Below are 18,348 nucleotides of genomic sequence, written 5' to 3'. Positions count from 1 at the left end.
TCTAAAATCCAAGTCATCGGCCCCTCATAATGGTACTTATCGCTAGGAAAGTAGAACCATGGTATTTGTCATGTTGCAGTACAAACCAAAAGTAGCGTAGACTTGCGGTATTCCACATATTATGGTACTACTCACAGGTAATGAAATTCGCACATGTAATACAGGTCTATGGTGTTTGCACATTGCGATGCCATTTACAGGCAACGCAAAACTAAGGTGTTCATCACATACGTGTACTAACCACAGGGACTCACACTATCCCGTGGTGTTCCTCATATAGTGGGAATGGTGTCGCACCTAAAGTGGTACTAATCACAGGTACTGTACAAGCCGGCAATGCACTCTATTGCTACTAATCACAAACCTATTTTCAACCGTAACATAGTGGTACTACACGCAAGTAAAAGCGACCCATGGTGTTCCCTGCGTGGTGGTACTAATCACAAGTAGTTTCGTGATTGTAATACCATCCCTTGCTTGCACCTTTTTGTCCCCCTTACCGTGGGTGTACTCCTCACCCACAGGGGTTAATTATAAAAGGAATGTCATAATGCTCCACCTTTTTAATACTATAACACGCAATTTTTTTTTAAATTGCATATTATAGTCTTGAAGATGTGGACCATTGCCACATTAATTTTATAATTATTATTGTGATCACAATTCAGTACGGATCAAAACCATGAAGTTTATATCCTATGATAGACTGTACAGCCAGCAACTCAACGCCGAGGGGTGGCAGTAAATCCGCAAATAACCCGACTCTCCTTCGGGTGCTGGTCCGCCAGTAGAGGAAATACGCCTGAAATCCATCACGCAACATCTGGTCTCCAGATTAGGAGCACCGTCGTTGAAACCTGGCAGGAGGTACAGAACATCCTCAAAGAAAAGCGAAAGTGACATGTCGGTTGAGGTAATTTATCATGTCCCATTGGAAATAGAACAATGTAAAGGCATAAATCAACTCTGTATTTCCTCATATGGCATATTCTGTCTCTTCTCTGCTTCTGACTACTGTACCACAGTCTGGTTTCCAAGAAATTAAACAGTCAGCTGAAAGGCTGCACGACACCCTGTTCCGAGTAGCATCCTTCGCCACACCTTCCTATCTCAATGTCTGTAGAAATCAGTATCAACCAATTCACAGTAAACTGGCTACCGTGTGTAAATATTTTGAAATGATGCCATTTAGACTGCATATATGTCAGTTTACACACTCTATTTCACTCCACCAGATGGTGCGATCCACCGGAAAACTACTGGGTAACTTGCTGCCGAGCTTTATTTAGGTTGTGTAAACACTGTTCAAGTCACCAGAGAGCATTCACACGCCAACACTGTCGAACGTGGAACACCTAATGGAAACAACCTCCTCCTTTCAAAAACCAGACCACAACAGCTGGATTCAAACCCACATCATCGGATCCTGAGGCCGACACTATCGCAGATGCAAAGATGGATTTTACACTACAGTGGTGGTGGTGGTGGTGGTGATTGTTTTAAGAGGAAGTACAACTAGGCAACCATCCTTTGGAATCTGTTGAGTATATTTCTGGGCAAATCAAAGACTATATGTGATAAAAGGCTTTATTTATTTATCGCATGGCTGTTAGTGCCGGGAGTGTACGAGGATATGTTTGATTCGACTCGCCTCGCCTAGGTCTTTCTCTTTGACGAGCATGGGCGACTAGCACATGTGCATGTTGGATGAGGGGGGTAGGGAGAAGGTCAAATCTAGTGTTGGCACACAGCCCACTCATATGAAATAACACAAGAAGTCTCTTCAAGGCTTGGCGTCTCCATCCGACGAACAAATCAACATCAACAGCGCCGTGAGCGCTCAACCCATATGAACACTGCAGAGAAGTTTGGAACTGAATCCAGGTTTCTGGCACACAATCTAGGTATTAGAAATTTTTAATGTAACTTGCTTTATGTCCCACTAATTACTTTTAAGAATTTCGGAGATGCAGAGGAGCCGAAATTTTGTCCCACAGGGGTTCTTTTACATGCCAGTGAATCTACTGACACGAGGATGATGTATCTGAGCACCTTTAAATACCACCGGACTGAGCCAGACTCGAACCTGCCAAGTTGGGGTCAGAAGGCCAGTACCTCAACCGTCTGAGCCACTCGGCCCGGCAATTAGAATTTCTATAGCAGCCAACATGCTGATGGTGTCATTTTTTTTCCACGAACAAGAGTCAAACCATTGACTTGACACCTGATAAAGGAAGAAACATACAGTACAAAAATTGACAAAAAAATGCTGCAGATTAGGGATGAATGGAAAATAACGAAGAAACTTCTTCATAAGGATCATGACTGTAAAGTCTTAAGAAGTGCCACATGTTTAAAAACATCAACATCGCAAACTTGAAAATATGATGCTGAAAAATATTCTCTCTTTTTGCTAGTGGCTTAATGTCGCACTAACACATTGAAGATTTTTGGCAATGCAAGGATAGGAAACAGAATTGGGTAGGAAGTGGCTGTGGCCTGGTGTGAATATAGAATGGTGGTATTCGAACCCACCATCTCCTGAGTGCAAGTTCGCAGCCACACAATCTTAACTGCACACGGCCAACTCACTCGGTTGAAAAAGAATGCCAATATTGCAAAACAAGTCATGAATCAAGAGCACACACTTCCTCTAACCTGAGCAAAGGACAATAAGGAAACACCTACCTTCTTATTAAAAGCCCAGATCTTGTCCCACTCCATGAGAACCACAGACCGTGATGAGCCCTGGGCTATGATGAACTGCTTCAGGCCTTCTACGGTCATTCCTCGTCGAAGTACACCACGCACGGTGGGGAAGCGTGGATCATCCCTGAAATGATGTGCTTTAAGAGTTCTCAATACACTGAATATTACAAAAATACAACATAATTAGGCACTACAACTCAACATGGAGGTTCTAGATGAAATCAATCCATACCACACTCATTGCAGCATAATAGCATTGCCATTCTCTCTCTACTGAGTTTTCCTCCATGGCATTTCTCACGTTGAATGTGTTTTATCAGGAAGAAGCTGGAAAAATTGCCCAGCTTCATCTGCATTAAAAACAGAATTAGGGCTATAGTCCTTTGAGATTTCTGGCAGTGTCGTATCTCTCCAAGTGTAAATAGTATTAATATTGACACTGGCAGCCTCCCAACATACAGATTTGTATGAAAATTTATTCCTTTCTTTTTTAAACCTTGAAGCCACCCATTAGATGCCTTGAAATTACATAACCCCATTCTGGCATCACTGTTCCATCAATAGAAATATTCAAAGGCCAAGCTTGTTTAAGCCATTTCACCAGAATATTTTCTAAAGCTGGAAACTAACTTTCATTTGGCTGCTTCAATCTTATTTCAGCTGCTTACAATTGTGTTTAAAGTAGGAATGCCCAACATTCGGGCAATTTGCTTACGTTTCATGTGTGGATTAGTATCCATGTTCTCAATCAACTTTCATTTTTCATCATTTGTAAACTGTCCAGCTTTCTCCTTCTCCATAACTGAATGTCCTGCAAACCACTGTTGTTACACAACTTACTTACGAACACAACACGCCAGACGAGGTACTATTGCGCGATCCAAACAACACCAGCAAAGACTGGCTCAGGAGGGACGCTCCGTGTAGCCAAGGTAACCAGAATACTATCGCCTGTAGGCCGACACACCAGCGGCTATACGACCTGGGGCCGTGAAATGAAGTTCTCTACCAAATCGTTACCCAGGCCCGCTGTCGCTGGCTCCTCATGTGCGCAACGTGGCTGGCAATGCTAATTCAAACTCTTTATTGTGGGAGTTTTGAACGTACTAAAAACTGAACTAAATGTGCTACCCAGGTTTCTTTAGCATTTAATAGGACATGACTTGGGAGTTTGGAATAATGATGTAATAACCAGGAAAATGCACTAAAGAGGGGCGTCTTAACCAGTTTCAACTGTACGTGATGTTTACCTGTCAAATATGGTGCTGAATAGAGGAGACAGAAGGGGAAGGCACTACAGACCTTGAAAGGGTGAAAATGTACAAGTAGTTCGAAAGAGAACTCTGGCAGAATTGGACATGGAGATCAGTAAAACTATGATGTAACTGCCTTCTTTCTATACACAAAAGACTATGGAGAATGACACTTTACTGTTCTGTCATTCTGTTTTATTAGAAACTCCACTTGATAGTTATGTAAACACAGACAGTCAGAGAACACCTAACTTAAGCTTATTGTTTTGGGGTTAAAGGGCTTTTTAATCCTGGTCAAAAGACTTACATGCAACAATGTGTAACACGCTCCCAACTATACTCGAGGACATATCCAGCTCATACATTTTTTAAATTTACCTGAGGGAACGCAAATATGAAGAGGGGAGCACCCACAACTCACTTTCATTGATCACAATATGTCGCACACAGCAACGTAAACCTCAACAAGGAAGTTTAATAAAACTAGCATGTCTTTCAGCATTGACATAGACTGAGAATAAGCTATGTATCTGTAAACAGGTTACTGAACCTCTTATTCTAATGAATACAATGTCCCCGCATATTTGCAGCACTACAATGCACTTTGAAACACCTCATAAAACTGTAGGACATAGTGTTGGCATTTAACATAGATACAGTAGAAGTCCGTTATAGCAACGACTTTTTTTCTGTGCCTTCTAAATTCCTATATTAAACTGTGTATCGTCCTTCGGTTACAGCGAGAAACCTATCACTGGCGCATCCGTTATTACGAGCGATTAAGCGCGCGCAATTTTTTTCGTTACTGATATTTATGCACCCCAGCGATGATATTGCATGCGATCGATTACCTTCGGCATCGTTTCCTCGTTATGTGCACTAGTGATTTCTCTCGTCGACATTCAAAGGCAATGTCGGAATCAATTAGTAATATTATCATTTAGACTTTCACGGCCCGTGTAACTATTCATGAGTTGTTTTTTTGGGCTTATGGCGTGTAAATAATTATAAACACACTCAACGTTTCAAAAGGAACCTTGCCTTTCTTCATCAGGAGACAAAAGAGAAAAGAAACGACGTATTGATGGTTGCTAGGAGAAAGCAACAAGGAAGCTTCAAATGGTGCCCAAAGATGTATAGGGGACGCCATTTCAGCCCAATGCTAGAGACAATGAATAGTAACAGCAAAGTATTACTCTCTAATGGTTCTGATTATAGGTAGCCATGATTCACTGAGGTTGTAACCTGTATCGCGGTTGAAATACATAAGGAGGGTGTTCCTCTTAGGCCTATTGTCAGTATGATTGGTTCCCTGACATATGCCCTTTCGAAATATTTAGGTAGTCTTCTTCAACCACACCTGGGTAACACCCCTTCATATATTAAGGATTCCACACACTTCATTGAGAAGTTAAAAACTATATCACTTCAGCCAGGCAATATCTTGGTGAGTCTCGACGTGGTGTCTCTGTTTACGAGAGTACCTGTTGATGGTGTTATGTCTCTCATTAATAATATTTTTACTGAAGAGATCGCTAGGCTTTTCTATCACTGCATGACCTCCTCCTCCTTTCTATGGAATGGGAAATATTATGAACAGACAGATGGTGTGGCCATGGGAAGTCCTCTCTCTCCTGTTGTGGCCAATTTCTTCATGGAAAACTTCGAAGAGAAAGCTTTTTCATCGGCACCTTGCAAACCGAAGATCTGGTGGCGATTTGTGGATGATACGTTCGTCGTATGGACAGAAGGTGAAGACAATCTTGGTCACTTTCTGGATCACCTTAATCGCCAGCACCCTTCCATTTGTTTCACCTTGGAAATGGAATCTGACGGCAAGATACCATTTTTAGATGTTCTCGTCACCAAGAAAGAGGATGGATCTCTAGGACACAGTGTGTATCTTGAGCCTACACACACCAATAGATATCTCCATGCAGATTCTCACCATCACCCTGCCCAGAAACATGGTATCCTTACAACTCTGACTACCAGGGCCAGGAGGATTTGTGAAGCATCAGATCTACAAGAGGAAATTAACACCTTGAGAACCACCTTTGAGAGCAACGGTTACAGCAGAGCTTTGATCTCAAGGGTTCTGAAATCGGCACATAATCGGACGTCTGTTAAGAAAAAAGATGTAAAAGGAACTGCTTACCTACCTTACATACATAACACGACGGATCGTATTGCTAAAATCTTACGTAGGTACCATGTACGAACTGTTTTTGGAACATCAGTTAAGATTAGGCAACTCCTGCGACCAACTAAGGCTAGTTTGCCTAAATTACAACAACCTGGTATCTACAGAGTTCCCTGTACTTGTGGCAAGGTTTATACTGGGCAGACTTCGAGAACGGTGTGTACTCGCATCAAAGAACATACCAGATGTATCAGACTCAACCAACCTGATAAATCAGCTGTTGCTGATCATGCTCTAACACCTGGTCATGACGTCTTGTTCCAAGAAGTGGATGTTCTTGCCGTATAAAGCAATATCGCCCAAGAATTATCAGGGAGGCGGTTGAAATACGTAAACATCCAGATAATTTCAACCGCGATACAGGTTACAACCTCAGTGAATCATGGCTACCTATAATCAGAACCATTAGAGAGTAATACTTTGCTGTTACTATTCATTGTCTCTAGCAATGGGCTAAAATGGCGTCCCCTATACATCTTTGGGCACCATTTGAAGCTTCCTTGTTGCTTTCTCCTAGCAACCATCAATACGTCGTTTCTTTTCTCTTTTGTCTCCTGATGAAGAAAGGCAAGGTTCCTTTTGACACGTTGAGTGTGTTTATAATTATTTACACGGCATAAGCCCAAAAAAAACCTCGTGAATAATTAGTAATATTCATCGACAGGAAATTCGAAATGAAAGAGAACATATTTTCGAAATAAATGCATAAATAATGTGTCCGATAATGGTTGTTAACTCGTTAAAAATTAAGGCTGACTAAACTACTGCTTAATTTTGATGCTAAATACTACGATTAAGAATGGGACACACATCAAGATATGGCAGAGAGCTTAATTGATTTCAGAGGTTAGTTTATATTTCGTCGCATTTGGTTAAATTACGGAAAGGCTATTATGAAAATTTATAACGAGAAAGGTATAATTTCTCTACTGGCGCCTGAAGTGTGTTTTCATCATACGTTTGTACGGTTAAGTTAGGATAGGTGATGCTGTTTGAATAAGAAAACTGAAACGTTTGCAACAAAATGCGATCGATCATCTTCGGTACGGTATAGTTTTCTCACTTTGTGCATTTGCGAGCTCTCTCATTGACATTTAAAGGCGATGTTGGAGTTGATTAGTAATACCCATCGACTGCTGTTCTCTAAAGAAAATTTGAAATGAAAGAGGATAACACGTTTTCGTAATAAACGCGTAAATAACGTGGCCGATAGAAGTTGTTAACTCGTTAAAAATAAAGAAGTAAAAGATATCTTAATTTTAATGTTATATACGGAAATTAAGTAAGAATGTGATACACCTCAAGATATGGCAGAGTACATCACTGATTTCAGAGGATATTTCATATCTTCTCAGGTCTAGTTACGGCTATTTACATGTAAATTTTTCACGAGGAGGTTATTTCTCTACATGCGTTTCAAATATGTTTTCATGATAGGCTACAGATACGGTTAGGTTAGGTGACGCTGTTTGAAGAAGAAAGCTGAGGTGTTTGCCACAGAAATCTCTGGAGTGATACCGTCTTTCTCCGAATCGAACACTTTTTTTTTTCTCAGAATCACATGCGAAAACTCAAGGGTTGTTGCATTCGCGGCCTAACAATAAGTTAATGGATACCACTGGCAACTACCGCGGTAACCACACTGCTGCTGCTTTTCACACGCGCACAGAACTCGTTGACGATAAACGACCGCCTCTTTACTACATATCGCTAGCCGCGACAACCGGTTGTACAGTGTTCAGTACCTGTGTGTTTCTCAAATCTGCAGAATGGCATCAAAACATGCGACCCTTCGAATTCTTAGAAAATCCATGGCTACTCAGTGGCAGAGTCATAACGCGTCTATTGTACTTGACGCTTAGTAAAATTAAGGTTTATAGACAGCAGGAATATTTTCGTGATGGATAGTAGTGTTGTAAAGATACGTGGAAGAGGTATTGCCGGCAAATTTTCAACGGGTTCTAGTCGATATTATGATGCCAATTTTAAGTTAATGTTTATTAAACACTCAAAAATGTAGAATAATGTGCAGCCGCAAGAAAATACGGCATAGGCCTAACTAAAGCCAATTGGCGTTAGTGTGAAGACAAAGAGCTAAAAAAATGCGTATTATACAAAAAATGCATTCAGTGGTCCACAACAAGGACACTTTAAAGAAGTTGAAGATGAAATTGTGAGGTATGTGCAAGAACAACGCAAGGGCCATACCATGGCGCAATAAATTTGTTAGTTGACATTCAACGTTCGCGATTAGGCCTATACATCGCTAGCCACTGAATTTGGCCGAACCCGACAAGCGAGACGTGTGTGTAGTGGTAGTCTGTTTTATCTGACGATGCGCAAAAGTAACAGTTTTATAGACAGCAAGAATAATTTCCTGATGGATCGTTGTATTGTAGAGACGCATGGAATAGGTATTGCCGGAAAATTTTCAACGAGTTCTCTTCGGTATTATGATGCCAATGTTAAGTTAATAGTCCTTAAACCCGCGGAAATAAAGAATAATTGTACAGCCGCAAAAAAGAATGAAATACGGCGTGACGAAAGTCAATGTTCGGCGTCTAAAAATAGTTTTAAATGCGTAGGCCTACTGTACAACAAAGCATTCATATGATTTTACAAACTTCATTTTGAGCCTGATTTAAATTATTTGAAGGAAAAAGTGGGGTTCATCTTGGATTCAGAGAAATACGGTACTATATATTTTTTAGAATGAAATTAAACATACACTTTCACGTAGTATCGGATTACGAAAAATAACAAACAAGTAAACCGTGGTGTGGATATCATCTGCGGAAACGCAAGTTTTGACAAACTGATTGCCGTTTCATACCGATTTTAAAGTGCATGAAGGGTTTTCCACTTTTATACAAAAATCGGATATAACGACAATCTGTTATAACGAGCAAATTTTTAGTTGTTATGAATTCTCGCTATAACGGACTTCTACTGTATTTGAACTTGACACCAGCGGTCAGTGATTCTTGATAAACCCTTAAAATTGTATCCAATTTCAACCTCAGCAAATATATTTTTTGAAATATGGAGAAATCATGGGGCCAAGAAAAAACCCTCTAACCCCCAAAACTGTACCATATGTATATATCTTAACCTTAAGTACTTTTTAGAATAGTAGCATTCATGTTTATTTTAATGGCATTCTTGTTTAATTTTAATTTTAGTAGTATTTATTCTGTACAGTCGCTATTAAGCAGGTACTTCAACAACTGAAGATGACCTATTTACAGGCCGAAACCAACACTGTCCTTTTATGTAAATAATATTGACACTATGTAAAATAAAGTATTGATTAGGTGGAGAACTCGTCCTTCATACTAGAAACAACTTCGGAAAAGGTGCCACGGAAGAGAGATCGACACTCCAGGACTCCGGACAGCATTAAGAAGGTAAAGGCTTCTGTCCTGAAGGGAAATCCACCTTGCCAGCCACGCAAGCACATCTAGAGGTACAGTCTACCGTTTAATTAAAGATGATCTGAACCTGGCAAACCGACATAAGGCACGTGGACATTCTTCCAAAGTAAGGCACGTTAAAGAACGGTTCACTAATGCCAGAAAATTATAAGAAAACTACTTAGCGGGGCCGATGACCTTCGATGTTAGGCCCCTTAAAACAACAAGCATCATCATCATCAAAACTACCTAGCAGGGGTAAGTGGCAGTCAGTTCTTACCCTGGATGAAGCTTTGGTTTATTTGGATGACCCCAACAAGACCCAAGCAACTTACTATCACCCAAAAGGCCAGGAGGGGCACTCAAATTTCGTCAAGGAAAACAAAGAAAAATTAGCTAGGGGGTTCAAGGTAGTGGCAGCATATTGTGCCCAGGGTAAACTCAGAATCCTCAGAGTGCCGAAAAATATGAGAAGCTACTTCCAGAAGAATGTCAAGGACCCTATTTCGACAAAGATATCTCTCGGCTGTAAGGTGAGGATGCTTGAAATGTCTGGATCCACACGGATAAAGCATCCAGTCATACTACCTGATCATCAATCATCTACTATAAGAGAAAAGAAGCAGAGACAGGTGTCCGTATTATACCATTTAGTAACATCCCCGTCAAATCTGCGGGTGCCTCGCCGATGGATTTCTATGCCTTTGGTCTCCTGAAAAGAGGGCTTCATTCTAGACGTCCCGCCACTATTGAGGGTCTTTGGAAAGTGTGAAAGGAGGTATGGGATAATATTCCTCTTCCTGTACTCCATCAAAGTCTTCTACAGTGGAAATTGAGATGTAGGGCAGTGGCTATCACATGGAGCACAATGAGGTCTGGAGTAAGGGAATCAAAGGTACATCAAAATCGTCCAAATTTAACTGAGGCAACCCTGTATGATGTACTCCATCAGAACAATTTTCGTCGAGTTCATTTTCCTATGCGTATGAAGGTCTTCGTACCATACTGTAGGAATGTATGTTTGCATGTCTCCTACAGTATGGTAAGGTTCATTTTCCTTGTCGTAGGTAACTGGAGTAAAACCTTCAATTATTGTGGTTCGTCATATTTTATGAAGTGCGAAATTATCTTTCATTAAATGTCAAATTTGACTAATACAGGGTTTCCCTGTAAATATGTATTATAAATTTGTATAACCTCAAATACCTATTATGTATACGTTTAACCTCAAAAGCTATATAGACGAAAGCGGTAGAAAACTCTATAATATTCGTATATTAGATTTATTCTACTATAATTTGGTATATATGAAGGGTTCTGGAAACTTACTCTAAGGTTTTATTATCCAGATACATGTAGAGACATTAGGAATGTTGTAGAGATTTCCATGTGTACTGGTAACGGTAAGGAAAGTTCTAGCTGGATCCATTACTGGAGTACTCCATTTGACTAGCTGGTCGATCGATGTTTCGAGTGTGTTCCATTAGTGTTGTAAGAACCCTTCCAGAAATCGATAATTCTAGATGGTTGATCGAACAGTATATATATCGAGCCATCAGTCAGTGAGGCGGTGAGCTCAAGAGAGCGTATGTTATAGTGCGTGAGTCAGTGTTGTTGATATCTGTACTTGTCAGAATATACTTCAGGGTACTCCGCTAGTGTCAATTGCTACTGTGCATAATTGTGTGTTGTGACTTACAGTGACAATAAAGTGATTTACACACGGAAGTGAACATGTTCTCGTGTGATATTTATTTCCGTCAAATAAAATCGCATGTGAGAACAATATCCTTCACACCTAAACATAGGAAAATTCCCATAACGAAAATTATTCTGATGGACATATGTGGCTGGGAAATAATGAACAGGAAGAGCATTGTGAGATATGTGGTAGTTTCTCAACACACGATATACATCAGCAAATAATACATTTTGTATTTCCTTCGTTAATCCAAGACTGGATGACGATGTTGAAGACTCTGGTAGCTTAGTGAACTTTTCACTGCTTGAAATAACATTAATGCAGATGCCTTATTACCACATAACTCCATGTACACGTCTCTTAGCAACGTACTCACAACGACAAAACATAGATGATTTGAATGACAAAATGGCAAGATTAATTATAATTAAATATTTAATTTAAAATTATTAAATTCACCATAGTACGAAATAAAATAATGTACGCAACAGCCATTAAAGTGATAAAATTACAGTGGAGTAGTCAATAAAACTACATTTATATACAGTTTTTAAAACTGCAAAAATAGTTACATAATTATGAAATGTTTAGGCCTCCTTGGGCCATCTTCAGCTACATTCGATGATATAAAGAGACAAAATATACATAGTGTCTAAACAATCAGAATGTTACATCATAATCCTTACATTCCACTGAGATAAAATTTGATGTAATGAATTAAAATTTATTGCATGCACTTGTAAGTTTACGTTACTTGTTTAAAATTTCCGACGTCGGACATAAACATCTCGCGTGTAACATAAAAGCTCACTTTCCGTGGCTGCTGCCTAAATAACTATTAGCAGCGTGGGTCTGAAAGAAGGCAGCATGAAGAGGTTATGTACTACATGCTATACTGACAGATGCAGTGGAGACCTGCACTCTGACAAAAAAGACAGGGGAGAAAATCCTTGGCCAGTGAGATTAAACTTTTAGGAAGTACGACAGAAATGAAGATGTCAGGGAGTACAATAGCTTGCCAATGGAATAGAGAGAAATAAATGGATACTTCAAGAGGATGGAATAGGGAAGGATACTGAAGAGGTACATCCTCTTGCGCTAAGCCTATATGCAGGGATTCGCTCAAAGCAGCTCAAAGTCATTTTTGTGATGTTGCAACCAGATTACAAAAAATCAACAGTTTAATACATCTTAAAATAAATTAAATCACATTCATGTAGGAAACTATGAGCATTTCAGAAATTAATATACCTTGGGTGAGGCCAAAATAAAACAAAACTTTGAAAATAATTTTTGATCAATTGAAAATGGTTTTCAAGGCAGAACGATCAGACATTACTGGTCTTTCTTCTTTACTCTTAAACCTGAAACAAGGAATATTATTACGATGTTTGTGCTGCAATTCACTGATGAAGTATGACACAAATGTATCCACCGAACACGTAACTTTCATCGGTGTCAGGTTCTTCACAGTCCGATGCACGGTAAGCAGCTGTGACTGAGCGGAAATCTTTAGGAGTAAAATCATCACTTTCCACATAACGAGAATCACTTCCGACAAAAAGTCACTATTACTGTTTAAATCCTCTGAAAATTCAAGGATATCAGAATCATTTTGCTTTGAACATGGCCCAGCCATTACAAGAAAGAGAAAACACAAGCACATGCAACAACGGAGTAATGAGAATATTTATAATTATAGTTCTGGAAGTACAGCGAACACATGATATACGAAAGAAATGAAATAAACTCTAAACTGAACTGATAGCAAGACTGAATTGTTATATTCATAATCATTTTACAATTTCAGTTTCCCGGGTACCGTTGGCGAACCCTCTTCTATTCTGTTTTATTGAGATACGTTCTGTGCTTAATGACGTCCTCCAGTATCCTACCCTAATGTCCGTCCAATAGGTTCTTGGTCTTTCCACCACCCGTTTTCCTGCCACGTCTCTCCAAATTAACATAAGCTCTCCTTGTTGGCTCCATCCTCATTACATGCCCAAACCACCTCAATCTGGACATGCTGACCTGATCTAACAATGATGTCTCAATCCCAGCTTCCTTTCTAACCACATCATTCTTTAACCCTTAAGCTTACTAGTATTTTTACATTCGTATTTCTTTCGTTGTGTATTGAAATTTTTTTCCCTCAAACCTGTGTTATGTAGGCAGTTACTTTTTCTTTCTTTCTTCTTTGCATGTATATATTCATATTTTTGTCTTAAAAATTAGTGTTATTTGTAGTTCTTGGTATTTTAAGTTAATCAATGTCATTGTATGGAATAATAATATCTGTGTGGTTAAGTGTAAGAAAGGGCCAAGAGCCCTAACTTCGCCACAGAAAATAAAGGCTTTATCTACCTACCTATCTATCTAACCCTTTCCCGGCCACATTTTCACTCCGCTTATCCTCAGGTTTCAACCTATTATTTAGGAAACATTGAAGCAGAGAACATTGTTTCAGAAAAAGTTAAATATTATAAAAACTATTGATCCAAATGTATTCAAATTTTCAATAATATTAGAAAACATACCATCGCATCCATTTCTCTATTCATCGAGTCATAAGGTTGTTGGTTCAAACCTCCACCCCCTGCTGGTGATACTCAACACATTCTCATGTTGTCTGAATCCCTCTAAACCAATAATTATGTGATTCTGGAAGTGGAATGGTGCCCATGTATATCAGTTTTTATTTCCTTTGAGCAAGTAACTTCCCAATCTGTATCTATTTTAATGGAATGCGCCTGTTTGAATGCTGCATTTATATTTACGCAATTGGTTGTGTTACTGGATAATTTGTCTCCTCCTAAGATATGTAAAAAGATAATCTATTACCGGGTGAGTTGGCCGTGCAGTTAGGAGCACGCAGCTGTGAGATAGTGGGTTCGAATCCCACTGTCGGCAGCCCATGATGGTTTTCTGTGGTTTCCCATCTTCACACCAGGCAAATGCTGGGGCTGTACCTTAAGGCCACGGTCGCTTCCTTCCCATTCCTAGGCCTTTGCCATCCCATCGTCGCCATAAGACCTATCAGTGTCAGTGCGACATAAAGCAAAATAGCAAAAAGAAGATAATCTAGTTCTCATAATACTCTTTCAAAATTATGGACAGGTTCAACATCATCTATATAATCATTTGGAGTAATGAAACGAAATGTCTGTGTTACCTGAACTGCCGCGGCATCGCCATCAGGTCCAATTTCTCAACATCCGTTTTTACTTATATCACTGTTATCACTAAAATTATCTTCATTGATATTTACTCACTAATAATTCACCTCCACTCCTACTCAACAATTCTGCGTCAATTTTTCGTCTATATCCAGCTCAGTTACAACATCCGCAGTATTCAATCCCGCCATGTTTACGAACAAAACAACTGACCCGTGCTAGCGGAAGTTCAAGACTGTTGCCTAGACAACTTCAAGACAGATTATCGCTCTTCTTTTATTTCCTAAGCCTTGTAGATTGTACTGTGTTTTCATAAAAGCCTTATAAACATTTCACTACCGAAAAAAATTAAAACTATCGCAGATGTGTGCAGATAATGCAGCCAGGTGCTTTTGGGCGCTAAGGGCGGGGAAGGGTTAATTTGTCCAGTTTGGATTTTATGAATTGTGGACCTAAGGAACTTCATCTCAGATGCCTGCAACCTTCAGGAGTCGTCCTTAGTGAGGGTGCAGGTTTCTATACCATAGGTGAAGACTGGTATGAAGTACTGACTGAACACCACCAGCTTTGATTTTGTTGGTACATTGGGACTGTACGCATAAGCCAATCAAAAACAGATCCACACAATAACTTCGAACAAACACAAAGTAAACATTCACAGTCAACAGATTTCATTTGTCGAAAATAAAAATATTTCGTAGGTCTGGTGGATCTATCTGTTGAGTAAAACACAATTTCAATGCTTTAAGTTACTTTCACGATCATCTGTTACCGTTTTAACAGCCACACAAATGACAGAAATAGGGCAGAGCCGACGTATCGGCGCGTTGAGTGCAAGAGAGTTAAGAATGAAGTAGACAAAGACTAATGTGGTTGGACTCAATCCAGGAGATGAAACCTGGATTGGAACCCAACAAGATCTCGACCTGGTAGCAGCTGAAAAAGCAAAACCAATATGATGATGATGTAAACAACATTTCTCCACTCTAGAAGACTTACACAGAAGGAATTACAAGAACTTACCAGCCATCAACAAGTCCATTTTCCACAAACCAGGTGAGCTTCCTCTTGGACAACACCGTATTAGTCATGTTCAGACGGCTATACTCCCAGACGTAAGGTTTACGAAGACCAAGGACGTCAATGAACCAATAGAATTGATCGTCTCGGTCATGGTACTCCGTGGTGCGCAGGCAATGGGTCACACCTTCAATGCTGTCCACGATGGGACACGCAAAATCGTATGTTGGGTAGACCCTGGAAAAAAAAAAAAGACAACGCTCAGACATCAGTCTGCATTAGATAAGTTTCTGTTCCATTCCTGACATTCAACAAACAGACTCATCCCCATTATTAATAAGAATTGGCTTCGATTTCACTGCCTTTCACAACAAAACACACAATGATTGATTTATTTTCTGTGTCCTGATACACTGCTAAATAATGTTTCTCCAATATTTGTCTACAAGGACAGCTTTATCATTGGCCTGCAAACCGACTTCCTTTGTGCACGGTGATGGTAAATGCTGACACACCTGAAGGTGTTGTTCATCCTGTACTGGTCCACAATCACAGGTCAGATCTTAATAGGGTTAGATTCTCACTTTGAAACGCCTGTCCACAGTTGATTGAGGGTCTTCCAGACGGGATACAGGAGGCGAAAACCTCAGAAGATTCTTCCTTTATACTCAGGGATAGACTACGTACTTGCTGTTGCCGAAGTTCACGCCTTCGTTTTTCTGGCGTATCAAACCTAGTATGTTTAAGAATGAAGCCATACTTTTCAGTGTCGACTTAGTTAAATGTAACAAAAACTTTTCAGTCTGTTGAACACACTGCAATTACGATCTAAATTATAACACTGTAAACTAAACTGTAAAAAATACACACTATTATACAAACAATGACATGTTTTGTTCTACAAGAACATCCTCAGATTCTACCAAATCGCTTGAAACATGCTTGTACAGCATTGTTTACGTTGCGTAAACTTGTCAATGATAGTTTAGTGATAACAGGAACCAGTAATGTCAAAAAATAAATTTACAGGTAATAACAATAAAAAGCTTATGTACTAATCTAGACTGTGAATGCTAAGTCATTTGTCACCAAACACTATTTCAGGACTGTGGTCATGGAAAGTTTTGGGTAAAGTACACTGGTCGCGGACAGGGGAGGGGAAGCATGGGAAGGGCTGTGTGGAGCATTGTGGAACCTTCTATCAACACTGGAGAGGGGAGAGAAGGTTATTAACCTAAGTCATGTTAAAATGTACTTTTGTATAATATGGATGAATGCAAGTAATGATTTTAGGTGAATAAAATAAGGAATTGAAATAGAGACTATTAAATATTGTTATTATGATGAAAACTAATTTAATGAGTAAATGTTGTCCAGATGTTATGTGAGTAGAGCGAAGAGGGGGGAATTTTTTAAGTGTATGTGGTCATTTATGTTAGTTGCATTAGCATTTCTTGCGATGTAAATTTCGATTGTTTCATTTATGTTCAAAGATTTACTTTTATTTTCGATGTGTAAATTTTTTAGATCTGTGTTGATGTCTGAAATGTTGTTAACAGTCATATATGCGCTTCCCGAAGGCTGAATATCAATTATATCTGATTGCGTTTTTGTGTTCTTTGTATCTTGTGTAGTAAAATTGTCCACTCTTCTCTTGTTGTTCAATTAAGACACATAAGTCCAGGTCCGATGTTATATGAGGTTGGCAAGACCAACAAAAAGATTTTGTCAAGGCCGGGACACCTGATGTTAAGCGAATGAATACGGTTGATCTTCAAATTAGTCTCAGCTCAACAAGGGTGGTGAATCTTAAAAGAAAGGAAAGAAAAACTAAGTTAGTGAAATGGAAATCTAAATGGAGTCGCGGCCAAGGATGATAGGATATGAGACTCACCTTGTTCAGCGTGCTGTGTGTGTAGTGTGAGAAGAGTTGTGGACGAGTGAGATGGGTGTGACTGAGTAACGAAGGTAGAGTGAGAGGGGTGGAAAGGAGAATGGGGGGAAGGGGGAAGGGGAGAGGAGAGGAGAGGGGTAGGTAGGCGAAGTTTAAGGCGGGTCAGATCAACCTTATTCAATCGCTTAACATCAGGTGTCCCGGCCTTGACAAAATCTTTTTGTTGGTCTTGCCAACCTCTTATAACCGGACCTGGACTTGTGTGTCTTAATTGAACAACAACAGAAGAGTGGACAATTTTACTACATCGTTTTATTATCACATTCAGACTTTTATGTTCAAAGCATCAGACCAATTTTATGCACAATACTCACTCATCAAACTACTATGCTTTTATGTGTCACATCACATCATCATATTTTACTCATTTTCTTCTAGCCTTTAAGGAGAAAAGCAGTCCATCATTTGTATTCAGCCATGCAAGAGACATTTATGCAATTTTTATGATATGTACTTTGCCCATTTGTGATTTTTGTAGCTGATGATGATGATGCAATAAGCGTCGAAACCGGTTCTAATAATATAATAAATAATATGTTGTGAACATCTTATACAACACGTTTTGTATTGAAAAGGTTGAACCTTCCTTAATTCTAATTGTGTTAATTTCGTGGAACGAAGAAAGAAGCCTAAAATTGGACGATAGGTAGGTGGGGCTGTTTGAAGAAAGCAACTGATAGACGAGGGTCATTTGGTGCGTTTTTCTACGGTCATTTAAACGTAGCCATCCCAACTTTTTGTAGTATGGTGTTATATGAGCATCATGTCGGAGCTGGAAGGCAAATCGAATGCAAGAGTTCTGTACACGTTGTAGCTTTGTTGCTTGTTCACACGTTAGATCAGTCAAACTGTCACAGTAGTCAAAGATTGGAAATAAAAGTGTTTGTATGAGTTTTAATTTAAGGTCCAGTGGGAGAA

General features: G+C 39.5%; 1 protein-coding gene across 1 annotated transcript in view; it reads right to left on the bottom strand.

The window, feature by feature from the left end:
• The window catches only part of GluProRS (Glutamyl-prolyl-tRNA synthetase), a 399,755-nt gene that overhangs the window by 267,953 nt on the left and 113,454 nt on the right, over nt 1-18,348 (bottom strand). Inside the window, exons 8-9 of the mRNA XM_068230702.1 lie at nt 15,480-15,713; nt 2,689-2,833 (exon numbers count right to left, since the gene is read on the bottom strand). Of these exons, the coding sequence (XP_068086803.1) occupies nt 2,689-2,833; nt 15,480-15,713 (379 nt within the window). The remainder of the gene's footprint in view (nt 1-2,688; nt 2,834-15,479; nt 15,714-18,348) is intronic.

Source organism: Anabrus simplex, chromosome X (assembly GCF_040414725.1).
Source record: "Anabrus simplex isolate iqAnaSimp1 chromosome X, ASM4041472v1, whole genome shotgun sequence".
Taxonomy (NCBI): Eukaryota; Metazoa; Arthropoda; class Insecta; order Orthoptera; family Tettigoniidae; genus Anabrus; species Anabrus simplex.
The sequence above is the reverse complement of the archived record's forward strand: the minus strand, read 5'-3'. Positions and strand labels throughout refer to the sequence as shown.